This window comes from Polyodon spathula, chromosome 7, assembly GCF_017654505.1.
Source record: "Polyodon spathula isolate WHYD16114869_AA chromosome 7, ASM1765450v1, whole genome shotgun sequence".
Taxonomy (NCBI): domain Eukaryota; kingdom Metazoa; phylum Chordata; class Actinopteri; order Acipenseriformes; family Polyodontidae; genus Polyodon; species Polyodon spathula.
The window spans coordinates 21,071,554-21,093,809 of record NC_054540.1 but is presented as its reverse complement, the minus strand read 5'-3'; the positions used below and the strand labels follow the sequence as shown (position 1 = coordinate 21,093,809).

Below are 22,256 nucleotides of genomic sequence, written 5' to 3'. Positions count from 1 at the left end.
CACGCAAATCAACTAATCGTTCAGATAGTTTAGGATCCGAATACCCCGCAGCCTGAGTAGAGCCAGTGCTGCAACCATGCACTTCGAAAATGTGCGGGACACCAGCGAGAGGCCAAATGGCAGCACACAAAATTCGTACATGTTTCCTTGAAAGGCGAAGCGCAGATATTTTCTGTGTGAGGGACGGATCGGGATGTGAAAGTAGGCATCTTGCAGGTCGATCTATGTGAACCAGTCACCCGGTTGGAAGGACTGGAGGATACACTGTGCTGTCAACATGTTGAACATCCTCTGTTTGAGTCCATAATTGGTCTGAAACTGCCATCCCTTTAGTACACCACGAAGTACCTGGAGTAAAAGCCGCTGAGGGCATCACTTGGACTTACCAAGCATACAGCGTTCTTCTGTCAAATATTGGCGATCTCCTGTTGAAGGAGTATCGCTCTCGCTGGTTCGACGGTGGTGAGGAGCACACCCTTGAAGGGTGGCGAACCTATGCAGAATTATAGAGCGTATCCGTGTCTCATAGTTGATAGCACCCAGGAGTCCTGGGTGCAGCCTTGCCATGGGTCGTTGCTGTTGGTCAGTCCAGTTGTATGGGGGGTTTGTGGCAGCCAGGGCCCCTCAGGGGTGGTCTCCTATGAGCTTGGGAGGGGGCGGGTCTTTCTTAGGCCCCGGCCTTGGTCTCCAGCCAGAGAACCGTTTACCCCTGGCCTGCGGTGGTCCCCTACCGCTGGCCCTGCCTGTGCCTTTGCCTGATTGTTTAGTCTGGCGTCGAGGGCGATCTTCAGACCCTTTTACCCCAGCAGGCTGTGCATGCCACCTTGGGCGCTGGCTGTAAGCTGGATGACGCAAGAACTTTGAGGCAACCACCGTGGCCTTGTGGGACTTTTCAAGACTCACATCAATGGTCGCCCCAAAAGTCTGCCCCGGTGTAATGGGGGCATCCAGTAGCGCCACCTTCTTGGTCTCCATGACCTTGGCTTGCATCAGCCACAAATGCCAGCGGGTGGCCACCAGCGACCTCCCTGATGCCTCACCTAACTCCCCTATTAGGTCGGTCATCGCCTTAGCCACCGCCTGGAGCTCCCCCATGTCTGCCTGTGGAGCCCTCACCTGCAGCCTCCCTGCCAACTGATTCTGGTAGAGCACCAGTATGGCCATGGCATTTGCTGCTCGGACCGACAGCACTGCCGATGCGCAAGCTTTTTTGAGTGAAGGCGGAACCTTGCACCAAAACCGTGACTGTGTCCCCAATAGTGAGGAATATCCTTAGGTCCGCTTCTTGGGCTCCTTCAGTAAGAAGTAGAGTCTCTGCTGTTCTGGAGGCTGAGGGTGCAGATGCTGGGTTGCTCCAGGAGGAGCACACCAGTTCCAGGAAGTCCTGTCATATGGGGAGGGCATGCTGTGGGTTACCTTTCTGCTGGCGGAAGCGGTTCCCCTTTCCCTCTTGTTCTGCCGGCCAGGGAACGACCCTGGCTGCAGCTGCACGCTGCATTAGGGCCCGGAACTCTTCCCTCTGCAACACGTGTGGCAAGGGCGTTAAGGAGCTTCCCACCGTGGCCTGCCCGATGGAGGTGGCTGTGTCCGAGATGTACGATCTGGACGCAGACAAGGACAGCTCGTCTGTGCTAGAGGGTCTAGGAAGAGGGGATGGGGAACAAGACTGTTGGGGCTGGAGCTGCCCAGTGGTAGGGGGCAGCCTGCCCTGAGATTTCAATAGGGTCTCCAGCATGGTCTGCTGAGTTACACTCTCTGCCAGCTCCACGAAGTGCAGCTCGGCCGAGCTTGGGCGCCTTCGAGGCGACAGTGATGGTGCGCATCTGCGCCTGCGTAGAGAAGGGGAGCGGTGTCTGAGCCGTGACCATCTGTCCATGGGGAAGGACAGCAGTGCCTGCGCAGCGACCGCCTGTCCCCTGGTGAGCGTCCCCTCGAGTGGTAACGCCTCGGCAGTGACCATCTCGCCTCCCTTGAGATGTGTCTGTGCCTCTGTACCAGTGGTGCAGTACGGGAGGGTGACCCAGATGAGTGTGAGAGCTCCCTTGTCACTGTAGCAGGGGGTGTCCTGGATGACCTCTGCGGAGGCTCTTGGACCACTGATCTCATTCTCCCCTGGTTGGAGGACAGAGACTCTGCTGGGGATCGGGCTGCTCTCCGTCGCTTAGTTCTTCTCGAAAACTTCCGATATGGAGAGCAGTCCAGCTCACCTGCCAGTGCCTTGGTCGCGTGTTCTGAACCTAGGCACCTGGCGCAGGATCGATGTTTGTCCTGCATGGGCAGCTTAGCTGAGCACCGGTGACACTGGTGGAAGCCAGCTGAAGACCCAGTCGACTGCACTGACATGTTTGCAGTTGTTTTTTTTTGTTTTTTTTAAACTGCTGTGCTCAATGAGCAGCCTGCAGATGCGTTTAAAATTTTTTTTTTTTTTTTTTAAACGATCATTCAGTGCCGAGATCGGCGTCGAGGAGCGCGCTGTCGATGCCGACGTGTAGCGCAGTCGGTGCCGGGCTGTTGACGGTCTCAAAGCTATTCCCAGGTGCCAAATCAATCAGACCGGAAACTGCGCAGAGAAAAACAATGTCGGTGCCGAGAGGGGGTGGAGCAGAGTCGATCGGTGCAGAGTTTGATGCCGACGCGTACCGCGGTTGTAGCCGGACTGTAGACGGCCACGAAGCTATTCCCAGGTGCTGAATCAATTGGAGCCGGAAACGGCACTGAGAAAAGCGATGTCGATGTAGAGACAGTCGGCGCCGAGTGGACTTGTTCCAAGGTCGGTGCTGATGGTAGACACGGTTGGGGCCGAGCTGTAGGCAGCACCGAAGAGGTTTACACCGGTGCCGAGTGAATCGGGACTGTGTAGGCGCTGTTTTCTCAACCTCGCAATCGGCAGGAAAAACCACGGTCGATGACGGGGTATGCAGCCGATTTAGTCGGCGTGGTCGCCGAGGGCAAGCGCAGCTGCAGTAGGAAAGCCCAAGGATTGAGGGGGCGCTAGGCACGAGGAGTTTGTGTTTTTTTTTTTTGGTTGCTGTGGCCGATTAAATCGGCGTAGAGGATGACGGCGTGAGCCCGCTCTCCTTACAGCACCACAACAGCTCTCACACGGTGTAACAACTACACAAGGCCCGTGTAGTGAAAAGAGCAATGGCCACTTGCTAATCTCTTCAGAGGAGTCGAAACCAGCTCTAGCCAGAAAACTGACATGAGAATAAAGCAAAGGCACTCTTTTAGACACACTTGAGCGCAGTTTTTACCATGAATTAATCTTTAATTTGCGGATAAATCCAACAAATTAGCCAAATTCGGTATGTAAAAGCAAAAGCAATGTACAACCTGTCTCAGAGAGATGAGAGAGAAAATGGTGATGTGAGGACTTCCCTCTTCAGCAGGAGGTGGGCGGGACTTCTCCCTCACAGCAGGGCCCTGATAGGGCAGATTTTGTATATTTGCTCAGAGATTGACTGTCAGAGAGGCTCTTCCATTCGGTAATGCTTGTCATTCAAATTGAAAGGGAACAATAGTTTTACCATATCCAGTAATCAGATTTCCATACTATGGATGTGAGCTGTCAACATATAACATGCCACACAATCTCAGCCTGCCAGAGATTATTATAGTTTAACATAATACACATACCCTTTCGATTTATCTAAACTAATAGATTGATGGTATTATACCCTCTCCATATACTTTACAAACATTAATTTGCAATATGATAACATGCAAGCCTACAGCTCTGAATGGATCGCTGGTCTTTCATTCTAATAACCCTTTCCCACTCATGTATGGAGAGTAGACTTGTTACTTAATTTGTCATTCAAATATGCTTTTTATTACCATTGATTCTGTATTCTAATCACATAATTATAGCAAATACACTGCATTAAGTTTGACTGCTCTGAACTGAATTTTACTACTTCCTACTGTTTAGAGACTTAGAATTTTAGCAACCAGATATGTTAAATTGCGATAAGAAAACTGTGTTGATGCAATAAAATAAAGCAAAGTTAATTACAAGTCATTTCATCGTGTATTTATTTTTAACTGATATCGATATCTTTCACAAACAAGAACTGTAAGTCGTAGGTGTCCCTTCCTGTATACTAGCCAAAGTTGTATCGTAGTACCTCCCTTACAAGTTTGCCGCTACTGGCTAACCTTTAGCAAACAGACTGGCAAACTTCTGGCAGACAATTTTCCAGAAGTTTTTTTTTTTTGTTGTTTTTTTTTTTTCTGGTTAGCAATGATTTTATGAGAACATATATGTGGTACGATTATTGAGGAGGAGAAGAAGATTTTTTTTTTTATTTTTTTTTTTTAGTGTATGCAATCAACAAGCTGAGGATTAAGGATTCAGACTTTAATAAAGCCATTAATTCAAAAGAGCAGTTCTGATGAATCGTGTTAAGTAAATCACTAATGCTTATTATTTTCAAATTGCATTGAGGATAAGTCCAAATGTAATAAATCAAATGTTTTCTATTTATTTTAGGTATTCCATATTTAGGTTCATATACAGTGCACTCTGTTTATAACAAGTACTGATATAAGAATCAACTGCATATAGTGATCAAAACCGCTGGGACAAAAATAATTCCTTTACTAAGCATGCTCAAATAGTCTGCATGTAAGAGAATCAAGAGATCCACTTCTAAGAATCATTTCAGGGCAAACTGACTGCATACAATACAATACTGTATCAGATGCAATGATGTGTACAGCCAATAAGCTGTTTTTGAATTTGATTGCATCTCGCGTGATTAGGCATGTACACAGCATATATAAAGTATAATCCCTGATCTGCAGCAACCCCCAGCAGAAAAAATCAAGTTGTGCAGTTTACGTGCGAGTCGACATGGCAGGTGTTTTTTTTTTTTTTTTTTTTTTAATTTTGTTCTCTTTGTGAAAATGTCTTTTAATAAAGTAAATACACATTAATTGAGTGAGTGATATGCATGTACAGGGAGGGGCATTGCATAACTTTGCAACTCCGCTTTGTGAAAAACTGTGTGAGATTTGCATCACAACTGAAAAAAAGCAAGCCACAGATGTTTAAATGAAGTGGTAGTCGTGGTACTGTAATGTCATCTAATTCAAAGGCCATTACACATAACACCACACGACAGTTAAACTAGGCACCCTCACGATCGCTTCTCAAGTATACTGTAGTAAAATAGGATTCTGCAGCCTTCAGTAAGCATAATCATGAATATAACAGGTTGCTTACCCACAAGGACTTGTTTTGTTTGTTTTGATGTATTGTCCTCAGTGGTTGAGCACCATTGACATTTGTATACTGTATTTAAACTGCTGATGCGCCAAGGCACTTTTGTTAATTCAGGGCATGAAGGGCAAGGCAATGTTGTCTTTGTTGGGTGTGAATATTCAGGGGCACCAAGGCCGTTCTATGGGGCAAAAAGGCAACACATAAATCCAACCCAAGAACACCAAGGCAATTTCATACTCATTCATAAAACAACAAAAAAGAAATAAAGAGCTTATTGTGTTAATGAAATAGTAATTCAAACACAAATCATTGTTTTCTTGAGTTTTCTTCACATACTTAGTGTTACAAAAATAAAATAAAGGTCACTTTTCAATTGTAAAAATCAAATGGTATAAAAAAATCAAATAAAATATAGGTCACTTTTCTATTGTAAAAATCTAATGGTATAAAAAATCAAATCATAACGAAAAAATACAACAGGTCATTTTTACTAACTCAGTCACACACCATTAACTAATAGATAGATTAGACAAGAGGCTTAGATGCAGCCTTAGTAATACAAAAGCACTACAGCGATGTCAGTGAAGATATGACGGGGTGACATCTCCAAGCCACATGTCCACCTCGCACATCAGGATCAGACACTCAAAGCTTTCCTTCTTTTGTTTTTCAGGTACAAGCATTTATTTTCTTTTAAGTAATATTAAGCACTGATTCACATACGGGTCAGTCCTCTCAATTGATTCTCCCCCTTATAGACAGGCAGCCTTTTAGAGAGCTAGCCACGCCCACATTTTAACAGCCTTAATTGAACAATTTAGTACTGTTTCTTTTTATAACAAAAAGATATATCTTTAAATAGTTACATATAAAACCTTAAAGTTATTTGTTTCTTTTTCTTAATATTGTGCAGTCACGCTCACAGTATTTTTAACAGTGCATAACAGTACATGCAAGTGTTTCATTTATTTTCTCGACGTTAAATATTTAGGGTTTTAATTATTACTGTTATTATGCAATATACTGTTATTGATATAAAACACCGTGGCTAAGCTGCACATGGAAATAAACTAACACTGCTTCATATTGCAACAATACAAACACCACCTCAGAGTAAGTTATACATAAACAGTCATGCCCAAGCGAGGGTGCTCCCTCACAGAAGGGAAAGTTTAAAAAGGCAGATTTTCAGGCAAACTGTCAGAAGATTTACCCACGGCTGGAGTTTAATAATGATAGTGGTCAAATGAGTTATTCGGTCTGCAGTGTAGTTTGCCAACCGCTGTTACAAAACCTTTACAAACCAAGTGGCTTTGAAGAAGAAAAAAAAAAAAAAAATAATAATTAATCAATCAGGCAATGGAGAGTGCTCTGCATCACAATGATAAACAGCTGGATGTACATAATGTTAGATGTTTACATTTGAGAGACTTCATATAGCTTCATAGTTCTGGAAATTTACAGTTGCAAAGGATTTAGTTTTGTTATGGTGCATTGCTGGACACTCGATTCAGGAAAAAAAAAGGTATGCTGTTTTTAAGCATACACATTCTAACCCCTTTTGTGAAAGTGCATGTTTTACTAGTTAAAAAGCAGAACCATGTCATAGCTACTTGGAAATGTTTGTTTTTTTGTGTAAGAATTTGAGCAAAACTAATAATGATATACCTATTTTGTGTTAATTTTTAGCATTGGTGTTTTGGGGGAATAACACCAAATTACAAAACAGCAACAGTCATTGAAATGAGATATAAATTAGCAATTTATACACTGAAGAAATGAAAGGGGTTTGTATGTGTATTGCACAGTTTCATTTTAAAGTATTGCAATTTTAGCCCGTTCTGTCACAATTCAATGTCATTCCTTTCAGCAGTACTTGACAACTGTAAATTGACATTATTATTATTATTATCATCATCGACAAATTGTTGTGCACCCATTGCTTACTTGAACATTAAGTAAATCCGAACACTTCGTTGCCGATTTAGACAGCTCTTCTTCCTTCTTTTTTTTTTTTTTTTTTTATGTTTGAGTTGGCACTGGGTTCACAGACCAAAAATCACAGTGACACTGCCAGTGAATACATGTGGGAGCACGATCATTCTGAGCTCAACCTAACATAACCGAGTCCCTCCCACTGTTTGCCCATCAATAACCAATGATACAGTGTGTCTTTCTCGTGGCTTAGTTCTGGGAGGGGAACAGTAAAAAGAACGGCAACAATAACACGTTATGATAATGACTAATTTTCCTGTAGGATGAGATTAGACAGAATTAAATTAAACTGCGACAGAACGGGCCAACGGACACAGAGCAAGCCAGAAGATCACCACAACTGTTTACCAGACCATCTAATTTGCTTGTGAAAAGCAGCCTTGTGACAAGTTTGCCACAAATATTCACTACAAGCTTGCAGCAAACTTGTGGTAAACTTGCCACAACAGTTTGCCAGAAGGTCTACGTTTTATATATATATATATATATAAACACAGTATAAGCTTGTGTGGAAATGTATTTTGTATGCGAGTACCACACAGCTGAGAAGCCCTTGGGTTACATACTGTTTATTATATGCACAGCTTGTATGCTAACTAGCACAAACACCACACATATTTACTAACCTGTGCAACTATAATCACACACCATGTATTAGATGCAGAAAGTATCCTAAAATGTTTAACAGTGTGTGCTTTACATTCTAACAATTACAGTATTAGCTCAAAGCATAATATAAAAAATGTGCTTCCTGAACTACAGAAGAGCTTCAGATGAAATGTATAACTTACAGTAAAAATAACAAATTCAAGCAGACTAAGGTTTTGGCTGGTGTCCTTATCAACAATTACGACCTCCTGCTGCTAGACAGAAGCGCTTCTATGAGAGAGGAATATTGAGGGAATACAGACACAACAAATATAGGGAATGTATAGGGAAGGTAACATTGTCACTAATGAAACACAAAAGGGGAAAAGTAAGAAACAGTTATCCAAGAATCACATTTTGGCACAGAACATGACTTAGGAACCAATCTTGGAAATGTACATTGTTTGCATTTGTTAAGATTTTGATTGTTTTGCATTATCACTTCTGTCAAACTGAACAACTGATGTTGACTTTATAGTGATTGTTGATTCCACAACCACCAAAAGCCAAAATGAAGAGATTCTGATATATATCACTTCATTTTTCTTATTTAACTTAAACAGAAGCATATCCCTGAAGAGCTAAGCACCAGAAAACACTGCTTAGAGGTAGTTAAACTTTCTTGTTAATACAGAAATAGTCTTGAGTTTTCGTGTCAATCACATGCCAGGGGCAATTAGATGATGCCGGCACCACAACAAAATTGACGAAGTTCAGGCTCTGAAAAATACCTCCTCTGTGTCTTCTCAACATAGTTGGATGAGGATCATTAATTATAACTATAGGAAGACTATAGGGAGACCAGGAAGAGAGCACATGCCACAGCTAAAGTATGCAGCTCCCCTTGGAGTACATTTCTCCCTTCATAATTACATTAATTGCAATTAGCTTTCAACTCCTTCATAATTCTTTAATTCTGACACCTGCAGAAGGCCCTTGGCTTGTGTTCAACACCATTTTGCTGCCATCATTACTCAAACTCGTATTTCTTCCCTGCTCCCATGCCTTTTAATGATTTCTGAGAAACTTCAAAACAAGTAATTCCAATAGAATATTCTGAACTGGGACATTTTTGTTTCTGAATATACTGGGGTTCTGAATTGGGGCAGGTTTCCCACTCTTTAGTACTAAAATAGACAATAGCATTTTAAGTGTAAACAATTCAAGATGGTCTCATAGTCTAATTGACAGTCTGTAATAATACTTTGTTACTGTTTTTTTCCCCCTAATGTATGTGATTTCCATACAATGCTCATATAACAGGGATTGAGAGAACATACATAATATGCGGAAGCATAAACATTTCAAATGTATACTCTTTCTTTTACTTAATACAAATAATATATATTTCAAAATAAAATAAAAGGTACTGCAGAAAAAAACAAAAACTAATTACAATAGCCAAGGCCATGTTTGGCAGTGTGGGAGTGTTCAGATGGCTCTAATCTATAAACCACAATGATTAAGTTGTAGGCTAAGGTGGAGCTATTTTTTGTGTGCGTATGCAATAAAGCCAGTCGATTCAGAATAAGCTTCAGACACCGACACTTATATGTGACCAGTGAGAACCAAGCATGTCTATAAGTGCATTATTTCTTTGTCTGTTCCAAGTCATTTTGTCAGCTTAAATAAATAAACTTTATGAATTGCACTTTTAATAACTTCTTGTCCATGCAAAGCTTAATCACATTCTGTAGACAACATTATACTACTTTGTGGTTTACTTGTTGGTATTTAGGTTTTTACAGTATATTTGTAGCTCTCTGTTTTTTGTCATCTCCTCAAGCATCTGACCTGACAATGCTACAGTGTTGCATCACATGTTTATTTGTCAACCACTACCAACCACAAAAAACATGCCCTGTAGAAAATCAATTTCTCGACACAGCTTAATTTACATTACAGATTCCACAAGAATCAATACAAATACTATTAACAAACAGCCAATGCTGTTTTGTCAAAATAATTCAGTTTTAAATACTAGTAACCAGTCTAGTCAGTGGATTTCAAGACTGTATTCATTTTAATAGATAACATCAAAACGGCAAATTGTTTAGTATTACTGTCACAGCCGACATTTCATATTACTCAGGTAAATGTAACAGTATACCTTACCTGTAATACTGTAACAGTTTACCAATGGGGGTTGCATAGGGCATTCTTGGCAAACTGGTTTAAAAATGTCAGTAGAAGTTATACAATTGCAACTATGCAATTATATCCCCCCACTCCTTTTGATATTTTTTTGGAGATACTGTTCTCATTTGAGAACACTGTCCTGTTAAATACATCTTTTAAACAGGAGAATGTTCTCAAATGAGAATCATATATAGTACCTCCAAAAAAGAAAAAATCAAAGGGCATGGTGTAGGTAGAGTGGGGGGATACTTTAACAATACAAAAGCATCCAGAAATGAATGAATTTCACACAGGGGTCTGACTACTTCTCTGGTACTCATTGGGTTCCACTTGAATTCATGGATGATAGATAGATGAACTGCAAATCCACATGTGTATTTGATGTTAATTGATACCTAATTTAGCATGCTCAGCTCACAAACGAGAAAAGGGCAGTGGCTTTGAAGATCTTAAAATACAGCAGTAAGTACACAACAATCCTGTGATGCTGAAGGAGATGCTGCCCACATTACACCCCACTGGAACAATTATTCTGAATCTGTAAAACGGCTATCATCTCTAAGAAGGAGCCCTAAATCACCTGACTTCTAACATGTTATGATTTAATGAAAAGTGCATGTAAGAAGCAAAGCCTATTATAGTGCAAGATAGATTCTATACAAAATCTATTCTCTTTTAAATAACACAGCATTATTTCTACAGCTTCCCTGACAAAATACCTTGTTTTCAGCCTTCATATGCCAATTAGAAATTATAATGGGAGACTTTCAGTGGTTACTGCACATAAGGGAACAAAGTCTTCCCATAAGTGCAGTACTTTAGGATGTCTGAGCAATTACTGTCATTTCCCACCATTATTATCCTTATGAACAGAGAGAGAAAGAGGTTAACTTGGCAAGTGGTATGTATCTACTGGCTATGTAAAACATCCCACTTGCACATCAAGTAGAAACAGAACTGATTATAAATGGCATATAAAAATGCAGGACCAAAATATTAATACTGTAAATAGCACTGCTTCCCGTTTATAAACAAAAACAATAAACTACATCAAGATATATCATCCAAAAAACATTAGTCATTGAATTTTTTGTATTTCTAAATTATATACAAAGCAATACATATTTAAAACAAGAACAAAGACGGTAGTTCAAATAAAAATCTCTACTGCACCTACATCTACGGTTTCTGAAGCTGGGTCCTTGACGTATTTATATCTCACTGCAGCAATAATTTAACTTACTGCCAGGATTGTAGTTTATTATACTATTCTTCATAACAGCAGCAGCAGCAGGTGGAACCATGCTACTTGAACTATTGATGCACCAAAAATAGAAGTAAGCCTCAGGTACTGACTCAAACAGAGTGGAAGTCTGACATGCTCTTTTTCAAATTACTAATTCAATTGTTTTATCACTCGGTTTATGATTAGGATATGGAACCTTGAAAAGTATGCGTGAGAGAGAGAGAAAAAGAATATAATGTATGGGGGTGAATCCGGAGGGCAAAGCACACTACCCCATGCAGTATTTTTTATAATGTCTGGTGAGCAATTTCTGGCGAGCGAGAGAAAATAGCAACTATGTGCTGGTTTTAATGAGCGTGTATTTCTGACCATTTGAATCAGCTGCACTTCATTAGTCCTGCCACCAAGTGCTAAAATAAATGAAAATGAATTAAACACAATGTTAAACTTAATAATGCACTGAAGTCCAACAATAATCAAAAGCACAGCAGTTTATATGGTCTGAAGATGCCACAGATCTTGCTAAGTAATCGGGGCGTGTAAAAGTAAGGTCACACAGTATATGATACGGACATTCGTCATAACCTGTGTGACAGGATGTGTAATGTGTCCACAGCCTACTGGGCAGATCTGGGGAAAAAAAAATAAAAAAGTAATGCAAGATACTGAAGGATACTGAAATGTAAATGTACTGCACTTCTACAAGAAAACAAACATATAAACTATCAAACCAGTGAAGACCTACAATTTAAAAAAGAAAGTTTTCACGTTGCATCTAAAATTGAATTTCACCAAAGTTATATATCATTTTTTTAGCCATGTTGATCACACGGATAGTCACAATTTGTGCAAAATGTTTGCACGTACACTTTATTTTTTTTCACACCGTTTGTTTTTTTTTTTTTGCCTGTACTTGACTATATTGGCATGAATTTGGCATTACAGTGATTCCTGTTGCCACTTCATGGTTTTCAGTGTGCAGATTCATCCATACGTCAATTATCTGCGAATACTGAAGTTCAACGCACCTTTGCTTTTGAAGGCGCAGTAAGTATGGATTATAAACACGATAAACGATGACATCATTACTTGAGAAGAAATCGACGAGCACCTACTGCAATTGTTTTAGTGCAGTCTGAATACATACACATCGTTGCAGCACATTAAATAACCAAACTGACTACTCACTACTTGTTCCAAACAGGGTTAACTAGTGCGGTTGTCACTGTCTCTTGCTACTGAACTGTGTATGTACTTAAACCGTATTAAGAGTAAAAGGTAAACTGGCAACAACAATCAGGCTGGTAAATGCTCTTCATTAATAATAGGAGTGGGGGGGCACAAAGGAAGTTCTCACATTAGGCTGCTGGGCTGTGTGTGTGGGTGGTTTTATATCAGCCTCATGTAGGAAAAAAACGGTTTATAATAGAAAACGTAATGTGCAAGTTACACTGTTTGATCTGACTGTTGCAGCGAAGCTATGATTTATAATTGCATTTGTGCACCTATTTTTGTGTGACGTTTTTTAAAGCATCTAAATGAAGGGTTTACACATGATAACCGAGCCAATTAGAGCATCAGCATTTGAAAGAAAATGTTTAACCACTAAACAGTATGTCTTGTTTATTTATAATTTTTCTCTTAAATTAATACACTCCAAAAATAAAAAAAAAATCCAATTTGCACCTTTGCTTAGAATATTTTGACACCACCAAAACAGTGTCATGCTGAAATGCCACACTGCAAAAAATAAAAAAGAGCACACTATGTTATGATCCAGACAATGCTGATTTAAGAACTCTGCAAAATATCAGGCTGATAATTGCAACAGGTTTTTTTTTTTTTTTTTTTTTTTTACCACCATTAAAACATTAATTAACACCTGGTAATTGGACTTTGTGAAGACTTACTGCATCAATGAGATTCACCCAAAAGTAAATTCCATGCATTATTGCTCCTACAGGTCCCTATAGGTTAGGTGAATTTACTCCCCCTGCCAATGCAGCACTAATTACAAATTCTGTAGCACAATTGTATTCATGTACTGCATGTTAAGTTCTCCAGGATACACATACAAATGAAATGCCTTTCTTTTGAGTTATACTGCATTTCCAAATGATGAAGCTTACAACCAGCACATAATACTTGGTGGCATTTTAAATCTGTAATCCTATGTTCATTTCCATCATTATTTCAAGTCTTCTAGCTTCTGTTCCAGTTGGCTGCAATTGGAACACAACCCTCTGAACTCTGTGTTTCTGCAAGTGAGTACTGCTACTTAACTGAGATTATAGTGCATTTAAAAAAAAGTCAAGAGAATATGAATACCAGGCTCTACTCAACTTAAAAGCAAAAATATTTTAAACTAGTGTTTGCAGAACAACTCAATAAATAGACTTGTAGATCTAATTAGCCAATGGGTGTCTGTTTTTTCAGTGTTTTGGGAGTCTGTTATAAAAATCTGCAATTGCACATGTTTTGTTCTTACGCCATTATAAAAGGTGTAGACAGATTTTGAAATCCACGTGACAAGTGGTTCACAAGTTATACAAATCATAGAAACATTCAAATATCCATACAAGAAAATATTTTTTAAAAATGTGCAACCCAAGTGCTTGCACATATTTTTTTACTGTTATTTTTTAAACAAAAAAGAAACTTAAGAGGATGTTTGACTCCTAATAAACATAGAGAAAGCGTCAAGTTATTAGTCCTCTATGCCAACGTTATTTAATTTAAGCTGCAAATATGTTGATAAGAATTTGAATTCCACACGTGAATAGTAAAGAGAAGAATACAGAAAATGTAAAAGAAAATAAATATTGTCTATACATCTGAGGAAAAACGCAAACATGCTTCACATATTTTCTTAAACTTTGTTCACATAAAATATGTGATGGTGGGATGAAATAATGTAATGAATAGGCAATAACATCTGAATACAAATCAGCTTCTTGTCTAAATGCAACACAAACAGCGTTTTTTTAAAATATGAAATCCATTTTCTGTAGTATACAGACAAGTACTCTCATGCCAAATTAGTATTGGATCTTGTTAGTTTATTTTTGCCCCTGACAAATTGCATCAAGTGATTAACTGCACTCTCAAATAAAGGACGAAACATGTGTTATTCTCTAAGCTAGAATTCCAAAAGCTATTGAAAGCTCACATTAGATGAAATTATAAAATAAAGAAACTGGAAGTTAATGTTGACTGCAGCAAGAACCCTGGGCTCCCCGCTAAACCCCAGGCAGTATTCACGGATATTAAGAAAAGGTTTCAGGCAGCTGGCGTTCTGTCTCTTTCTCTCTGTAGTTCAGCTGTGCTCCCAATCCTGCCATCATTTCATTATAATAGGGCATCATCAAGACAGGCTCAGAATCTAACAAAAAAAGGCTTCATAAAACTGGGGTATCTAAAGCATCACAGGTTCACAATACATTATTTTTTTTTTTTTTTTAACCAAGATGAGCACCCATTAAGATTTGCATCCTGTTTCCAAGAGGCTCCTGGAAAACAGCATCAGAAGCACTTAATTACACTAAGTTTGATGCACACAGCAGTCCTCTTAATAATACCGTAAATTATTTAAATCTTGACTATGATTAATCCAATACAACAGAATATACTTAAATTGTATCTGGGTGCCAGGTTCTTGAAACAAAGTTTGACTATTGAAAACAGCTGCTATGCTAGTTGTCTATCAAGTGTTTTATCCTGTGCACACAGAAAGGCTTCCATCTCCTATCTAAGTCACTGGTCATGAGCCAGTGAGAGCTTCTGCCAAATCCACCATTAGCCAACATTTCAAGTACCATCAGCTGAAAGAAAAAAAACAACAGTCTGCAGGAAACAGTACATCAAAATGTATCTAAGTTTTGGAATGTTATTTCAAGACTTTTTGACAAACATTGTTTGAAACAGACTCCACAGTCTTTGAAGCTCTTACACACATACTTAGCAACTGTATTAAACTAGGAAAAACAAAATTCTGCGCCAAAGCTTCCCAAATCATGTTATTTAAAGACATTTGATTATAAAGCTTGAAGAAACCAACAACAGTCTAGGACTCATGAATATCTAACTTCACTTAAACAGACTTAATAAATCATTGATTAAATAACTAATGAGTTATTCATAGGGTCCACTGGTTAACTTAGACAAAACAAAAATGTTAGTCACAAAAGTGGCACAACAAATTTAATGAACTGTTTTTACTTCTACATGAAATGTTCTACATCAAATGCAATGTTTACACGCCAACTTTCTTAGTTTAATTTGTAATCATAAAATACCTTATTTGAATTAAAAATAAATAAATAAAAAAAAACAGCCTATATTGAAATAATCTGACTGGACACCACTTCTAGTGAATTCAAAGCAACAGTTTTATTGGAAATAGAACCAAATAAAGGAACAATAAAGGAGCAATAACTAAAGTAATAAAGAAAGGAAAAAATAACTAAACTTAGCAGTACAGAAAGGAAAGTTTAAACAATGACACCCCACTCTCGATAGCTGAGTAACGATCCAGAGCAATCTATGGCACATATCTGACAGTTACTTAAGACGAAGGGTTAGTCTTAATAGGCGATTCATTAGTGACACATATTTACTTGTGTTAATATTTGATAATACTATGTAACACGATTTTTGTTCCTGGGTAGTAAGTGTTATTTCTTAATTGCTTATGCCTCAAAAGTATAGAAAATGGCTATTATTCCCCACAAACTTTGCTTTTGTGACCAGGACAGTGATATTTCAAAATGTCACTATTTCCAATGGAAAAACGGGCAAATGTGTGTCTTTTCGTTCACATAAAGTCCGAAAAAAACAACATATGAATCCAAATAAACATGTATTTATACTAAAGTAATACATAAATGACTACAAAAGATTTAGAAGTGAGTAGTTTTTCGAGATTTACGATTATACTGTAAATACAGTATAATTGTAAATCGTGAAAAACTACTCACTTCTAAATCTTTTGTAGTCATTTTTGTATTACTTTAGTATAAATACATGTTAATTTGGATTCATATGTTGTTTTTTTCGGACTTTATGTGAACGAAAAGACACACATTTGCCCGTTTTTCCATTGGAAATAGTGACATTTTGAAATATCACTGTCCTGGTCACAAAAGCAAAGTTTGTGGGGAATAATAGCCATTTTCTATACTTTTGAGGCATAAGGAATTAGGAAATAACACTTACTACCCAGGAACAAAAAATAAATAAAAATAAATGTGTTACACGGTGTAATCAATCAAAGCCTTATTAAATCAGTCTCATATAGAAATTGTGGTTCAGAAGGCAATTCTCACTCTTGCGAGATAAAGACACTCTTTGCGTCCTAACAACCTTACGAGAATTATCTACCATCAAGACAGCTAATTTCAATTCTAGCTTTAAACGCAGAATGATAATTGCCTTGTAACACTCACATCAATTTGTTTAAATCACATACAACAAACAGTTACTATAGTGTTCATTAACTCAAAGAACGAATTGAAAGTAATAATACTTTTCTTACATTCTGCCTCAAACAAAACATTAATATTACTTTAAGGTATGCTTATTCTCGAGTTCACAAGAGGATAAGAACAATGTGCGGAACGTAAGACTTTCGCTGGCTCTTCCAGCCAGTCCGTATCTCATCAAAATAGGCACTCAAAAGGCTCTTCTGCAGGCAAGGAAAGTTCAAATTCCAGGGTCCGTCATCCTTGCGTTGCGTCTCCACACCAGGGGATGGAAGAAATGTTTTTGCAAAAACAAGAGTCATTAACTATTTAGGTATTCTACTGAAACAGAAATCCTCCACACGACGTGCACTCTTTGTCTGAGTATATTACCCCAGTGACTGGACAGTTTGTTTTTTTGGGGCTGTGCTCGAGTCCACATAGGGTGTTTTCCCATTGGCTGTTCTCATTCTGAGACAGCCCAGTGTTCTAAATTGGTCCTCTATTTTGCCCTTGTCGGCAGGTGGACTGTTCTCTGTCCATGGTGTCAAAGCATTCAAAACCATCTGGTTTTTACCTTTCGAAAGACACCCTTGGCGCCACAGGATTAATCAGACGATGGTGAAGATAAACCACATGTCCAGTATTTATTTAATGACTCTTTTTAAAACCATTCTCTGTCAGTGGGGGAGTTTGTGACCAGAAACCAAGCAGTCACATAGAATGGCTTAGGAACCCCCCCCCCCATATTCCATTTATGTTAATTTCATAAACAGAATGATATTATGACCCAACCTCACATTACAGCTGTATCCCATTTATGCAGAAATCCTGATTATCAGTATTCCGATTAGGCGGCGCTGACTGTATATGCAAATATCTCTGCCTTAATCTTTGTTTTCAGGGTCTTTAATTTTAACAGTAAGTATTTCAGCAGGTTTGCTCAACACAGTTACATTTTACCCCAAATACCTCTGACACTTTTGTTGATTCTTTTTTCCTTCATTTTAGCCAGACAGTTGTTGTTTATAACAGTAACAGGATTGATGCATGTCCCCAAATACTACATGGGTTTCAAAATTATAATTAACATATGTAAATGTACTGTGAAATTTAATGAACCACTTACTATTTAAACACCATCCACAACATTCACCAGCTCAATACAACAATTATATATTTTAAGCAATTACAGCAGTACTTGTATCGCCTCTTTCCACCCATAGCATAGGAACTCTAATCGCATATCACTTAAACTTTTTTTTTTTTCAATTAAGAAAGAGCCTGCCAACAGAGATTCAACTGTTAAGATCATTAACAACATTCCCACTATCTATCAACTGATGGGGTAAGAGGTAAAATGGCAGGCCTTCTCAGGAGTGGGGCTCTATCCTACTTAAGAGATGATTAGGGAGTATGCAGCAGTAGCTCTCATTAGTTGCTTAGCAATAGAAGGCCCCTAAGATGTAAGAAGAAAAAGGAAAGAAAAGTATCACCTTGTAAATCAGTAAATGAATGATAAATGCAGTCACTGAAGGGCAATTTGTCCTACCAATGAAGCGATGTTGAGTCATGCAGAGCATGTGGGATGTGCGATAAAACACCCTAAAGGATATCCATAACTTACCTCATAGGCTGTCTCTTGTATATACAATTACCAAACATGTTCCACTAAAACAGAAATGCTGTAATTGACACATACTGCTAACACCTGGAATGAAGTACTGTAACAGTGGTGACCGAGGAACACATCTGTGTCGTGGCCAAAAAGTTTTAAAGCCCAACTTTAAAAGACTTTATTCTGATCAAAATTAGTGTCCTTTTGAATACTTGCAATGCTACAGACAAAAAGTATTATCCCATAAAAATACTCACCGATATATTCAAAAACATAGACAACAAAGAAAGGAGTAACTAGGTCGTTTATGCCTTGCACATATCCGCTGGCTGGATGCCGTATTGCCCATATGAAGAGAATACGTTCAAAGATCTGAAACCAAGAAAAAAACAGTTATTTCAAGCAAAAACAGAAATGATTACCAGCATTTTAAATGCAATAGGATCATTGCCTGAATATTAAATGTCAAAAATGTGTGTACCAATTGGAGAAAAAGCATTAATACTGTATATTGAGATCAAGGTAAACTTAGTACATTCAAGGAATGTATACCTTAGGATGAACTAAATCATACATTTCACTATCAATTATTCATGTTAATTTTTTCCTTCTGTATATCAAGGACTTTGTTCAACTCTAACTTATTTTTGCCTTTAAAGTAAAGCAAACACTTCTTTCTTCATTACAGAAAATGTCTACAAGGTTTTTAATGTTTCACCTTGCTGTCAACTTTCTCAAACTGAGAGACCTGAAGTTCAACCTAATTCAAGAAGAGAAACTCATTACCATTTTTAAAAGGAGTCAGTGTTTGACTATCATATGTACCGGGGGTTGCAGTCATGTATCTGTCATTTTAAATAAACCCATTCTAAAAAAGCACTGCAACAGACTCTTTAAAAAAATGTTAAGCTTAAACAACACATGTATAATATCAATGATATCAATATATCATTCTGTGTACATTTCCATCGTAAAACAAAGTCAAATTCATCATTCTCTGAGGAGGCACCTTGTTGATGCATTTATTTTCCCCAAGGAACCTCTGAGGAATTCCAAAATGAGTCTAGCCCTAAGCTAACCAAACCATTACTAGACAGATATGCTGCACTGTTAAAAGGATATTTGTGGCAAAGATATCATTTAGTCATTCTGTGTTAACACCCCCTGGACAATCTCCAAAATTTTCCACAGGAAAGTGTATAATTCCTCTAAATTTTAGTTTCTTGAGATGATGGCTTTCTGAAGGTAGGCATTTTCTCTTCTAATAGTACAAGTTCCCAACTGGCAATATATACAGTATATATACACAACTTAAAAAAAAAAACTGTTATCAACATTCAGTTTTATTTCAATACATGACAGATATCTATGACCAGTGCTAAAATCAAATGGTGCTGCTGCTGGTTCCATCTGCAGTCTACAATCCAATCTGCAACCAAGCGTTACACATAGATATATATTTAAAGAAAAAAAAAAAAGCCTATATATTGAATTCACAGTTCTGTTGTACCTTCAATATTTCACTCAAAGCATGATTAATAATTAAAGAATAAAACTGATTTCAAATTTCTTGAAACATAGTCCCATTGGCAGGTAGAAAAGTGGCAATAGTGTCCTAACAGAGATAGTGACCTGAATAATTTATGTTTCACTCAAAGCCACAAGCCAATATACATGGCCAAGCCTTATATTGATTAAAAAAATAACATTTCTATGTGTCTGAATAATAAATAACTGTGAAACAGGCTGAATATTTGCAACAGGATGAACAGCAGACACGTTTTGACCTTTAAAGGTGATGCACCTCCCAGATCTTTGCTGTTGTTTGGAATAATGCACAACATGATACAACTTCTCATACTGAAATACATTGTCATGTTATAATTTAATATGAAACTGCAGCAGTAACAGTGGAGAAAACTGATGATGTTATAAAGATACAAGAGCAGACACTAGTCAAAGGAATTTGCAATTTTAAAGCTTCAGTGTTGCCATTTTAATATTTTATTAACATTATTATTACCCAAAGTTCCTAAATAAAATCATTACATAAATATATAAGGCTGACATATACTGTAATACTTGCAGCTTGTACAGTGAAAACTCCATTAAAACGGTCACACTTTCAAAATCATTAGAATGTATTTTTTATTCTTCAGTATAAAAAGGAAAAAAATGAATTCCACAGCTATGGCATTATTTGCTATAGGCGATTATGCCTCATTAAACTTGGTCTCATGTAGTGAAGAAACGCAAACATTATTGTTTTTTTTGTGCAGCACCCAAGTGGGATATTGATATCAGTGCATTTGTCAGTAGTCACAGTCTAGTGAATGAGTTGAAATATTTGTGTGATAATCATATCCAGGAACCTAGAAACTAAATACATACATGCCCCGAAGCATTACAACAAGGACAGAAATTCACAGTACTGAAATCGGAGGGAAAATCACATCACTGTCTTCTGACACGCTTTCTCATGTACTTCCACAAAGAGCAGCAAAGAAAGAAAAATGCATTTTGCAAACTGCACAGAAACACCCTCAACTGATTGGATTTCTTTCTGCTTTTTACGTTTTTCTTTTAAGATAAAATATATACATATATACAAAAGGCATATGAGAAGTGCTATAACTGCAAATCAGGATGTCATTTGTTAATGATCATAGTTAGGGATGTGATTTTGTCACACTAAAAATATGTAAAAATCATGGCAGTCACAGCTAAAAATAGACAATTTCATGGAATGGTCACGGCTCCAAAGACTTGAAGTTAAATATATTTATTCATGTGAAATACTATAATGTTTTTGCATTTGTGCAAAGTAAACATATATTTAACATGTATTTAATGTGTTTTCTTTTAACACATGTTTCAAGTCAAAAGTAAACATATTATTATTATTATTATTATTATTATTATTATTATTATTAATAACAAGAATTGTAATAGTACCTCAAAGAAAACAACCATAACAGGAACATGCTTACTTTTCATTTTAATATGTATACCTTTTCCGAAGTAAAAAAAAAAAAAAAAAAAAAAACACTGCAATTTACTTTTTTTAAATATATGTTCTGGTTGTAAATTTAATTTTACAATATCCTTTTCGTTAAAGTATTTAAACAAAGCTGTGGTTTTGGTATTACAAGATGTAGATTAAAATATTCGGAGGATTGTTTTGCATTTACACTGTGGACAGGTACTGTTGTGTTACGACTGCAACAACTGCAACAGCTGCAAATCGGGGTTCATGCTTCTCCAGAACTGTAAACCGTCCTCCCTTAGGCTTTGCATTATCAAGTGTATGCAGATGTATATTTTCTGCACAAAAAGCTTTGGTTAATTTGAAGTTTGTTTCTCATTAAAGTTGCTCCCTCTGCTTTCATGAAATTGTTTGGGATATTGCTCTGCTAGTTGCTTAGAACTCATTTTTGCCAGTTTTTTTATAGTGACGTTTGTGAACCGCTTAAACTTTGCACTGAAGCCAATTCAAAAGAATGCTCCTTTCCTATTTTTCCATGGAGTGGAAACAAATGTCAAAAATTCAAATTCATGTGACTAAATCACATCCCTAATCATAATGTGTGGACAACACATTTATACTGCTCATCAGTCTTTTAAAATAACTAAAAAAATATTCTGATCAAATTAAATGTCAATATGCAGGCCAAACATCCTTAAAATAAAGCACAATAAACTATGATTTTATAAACTTGATATTTAATACCAAGAACATCCAACACATCAGGAATTACTAGTGATCACAGTTTGGCATATGCTGAAAGCTGTGCTAATACACTTTGACGAGGGTCCTATTGTTTTAATATGTCCTAATACAAAAGACCAGGGTTTTTTTTTTTTTTTTTCCATATTCTAAAATCTGGATCATTTATTGAAAACCAAACCTGGATAAAATGGGTT

General features: G+C 37.6%; 1 protein-coding gene across 7 annotated transcripts in view; it reads right to left on the bottom strand.

Annotated features, from left to right (window-relative positions):
- The window catches only part of LOC121318342 (TBC1 domain family member 22A-like), a 215,472-nt gene that overhangs the window by 133,041 nt on the left and 60,175 nt on the right, over window positions 1–22,256 (bottom strand). For all 7 annotated transcript variants that reach the window (XM_041254894.1, XM_041254897.1, XM_041254896.1 and 4 more), the window contains one exon: window positions 18,590–18,704. In XM_041254894.1, coding sequence (XP_041110828.1) covers window positions 18,590–18,704 — 115 coding nt within the window. The remainder of the gene's footprint in view (window positions 1–18,589; window positions 18,705–22,256) is intronic.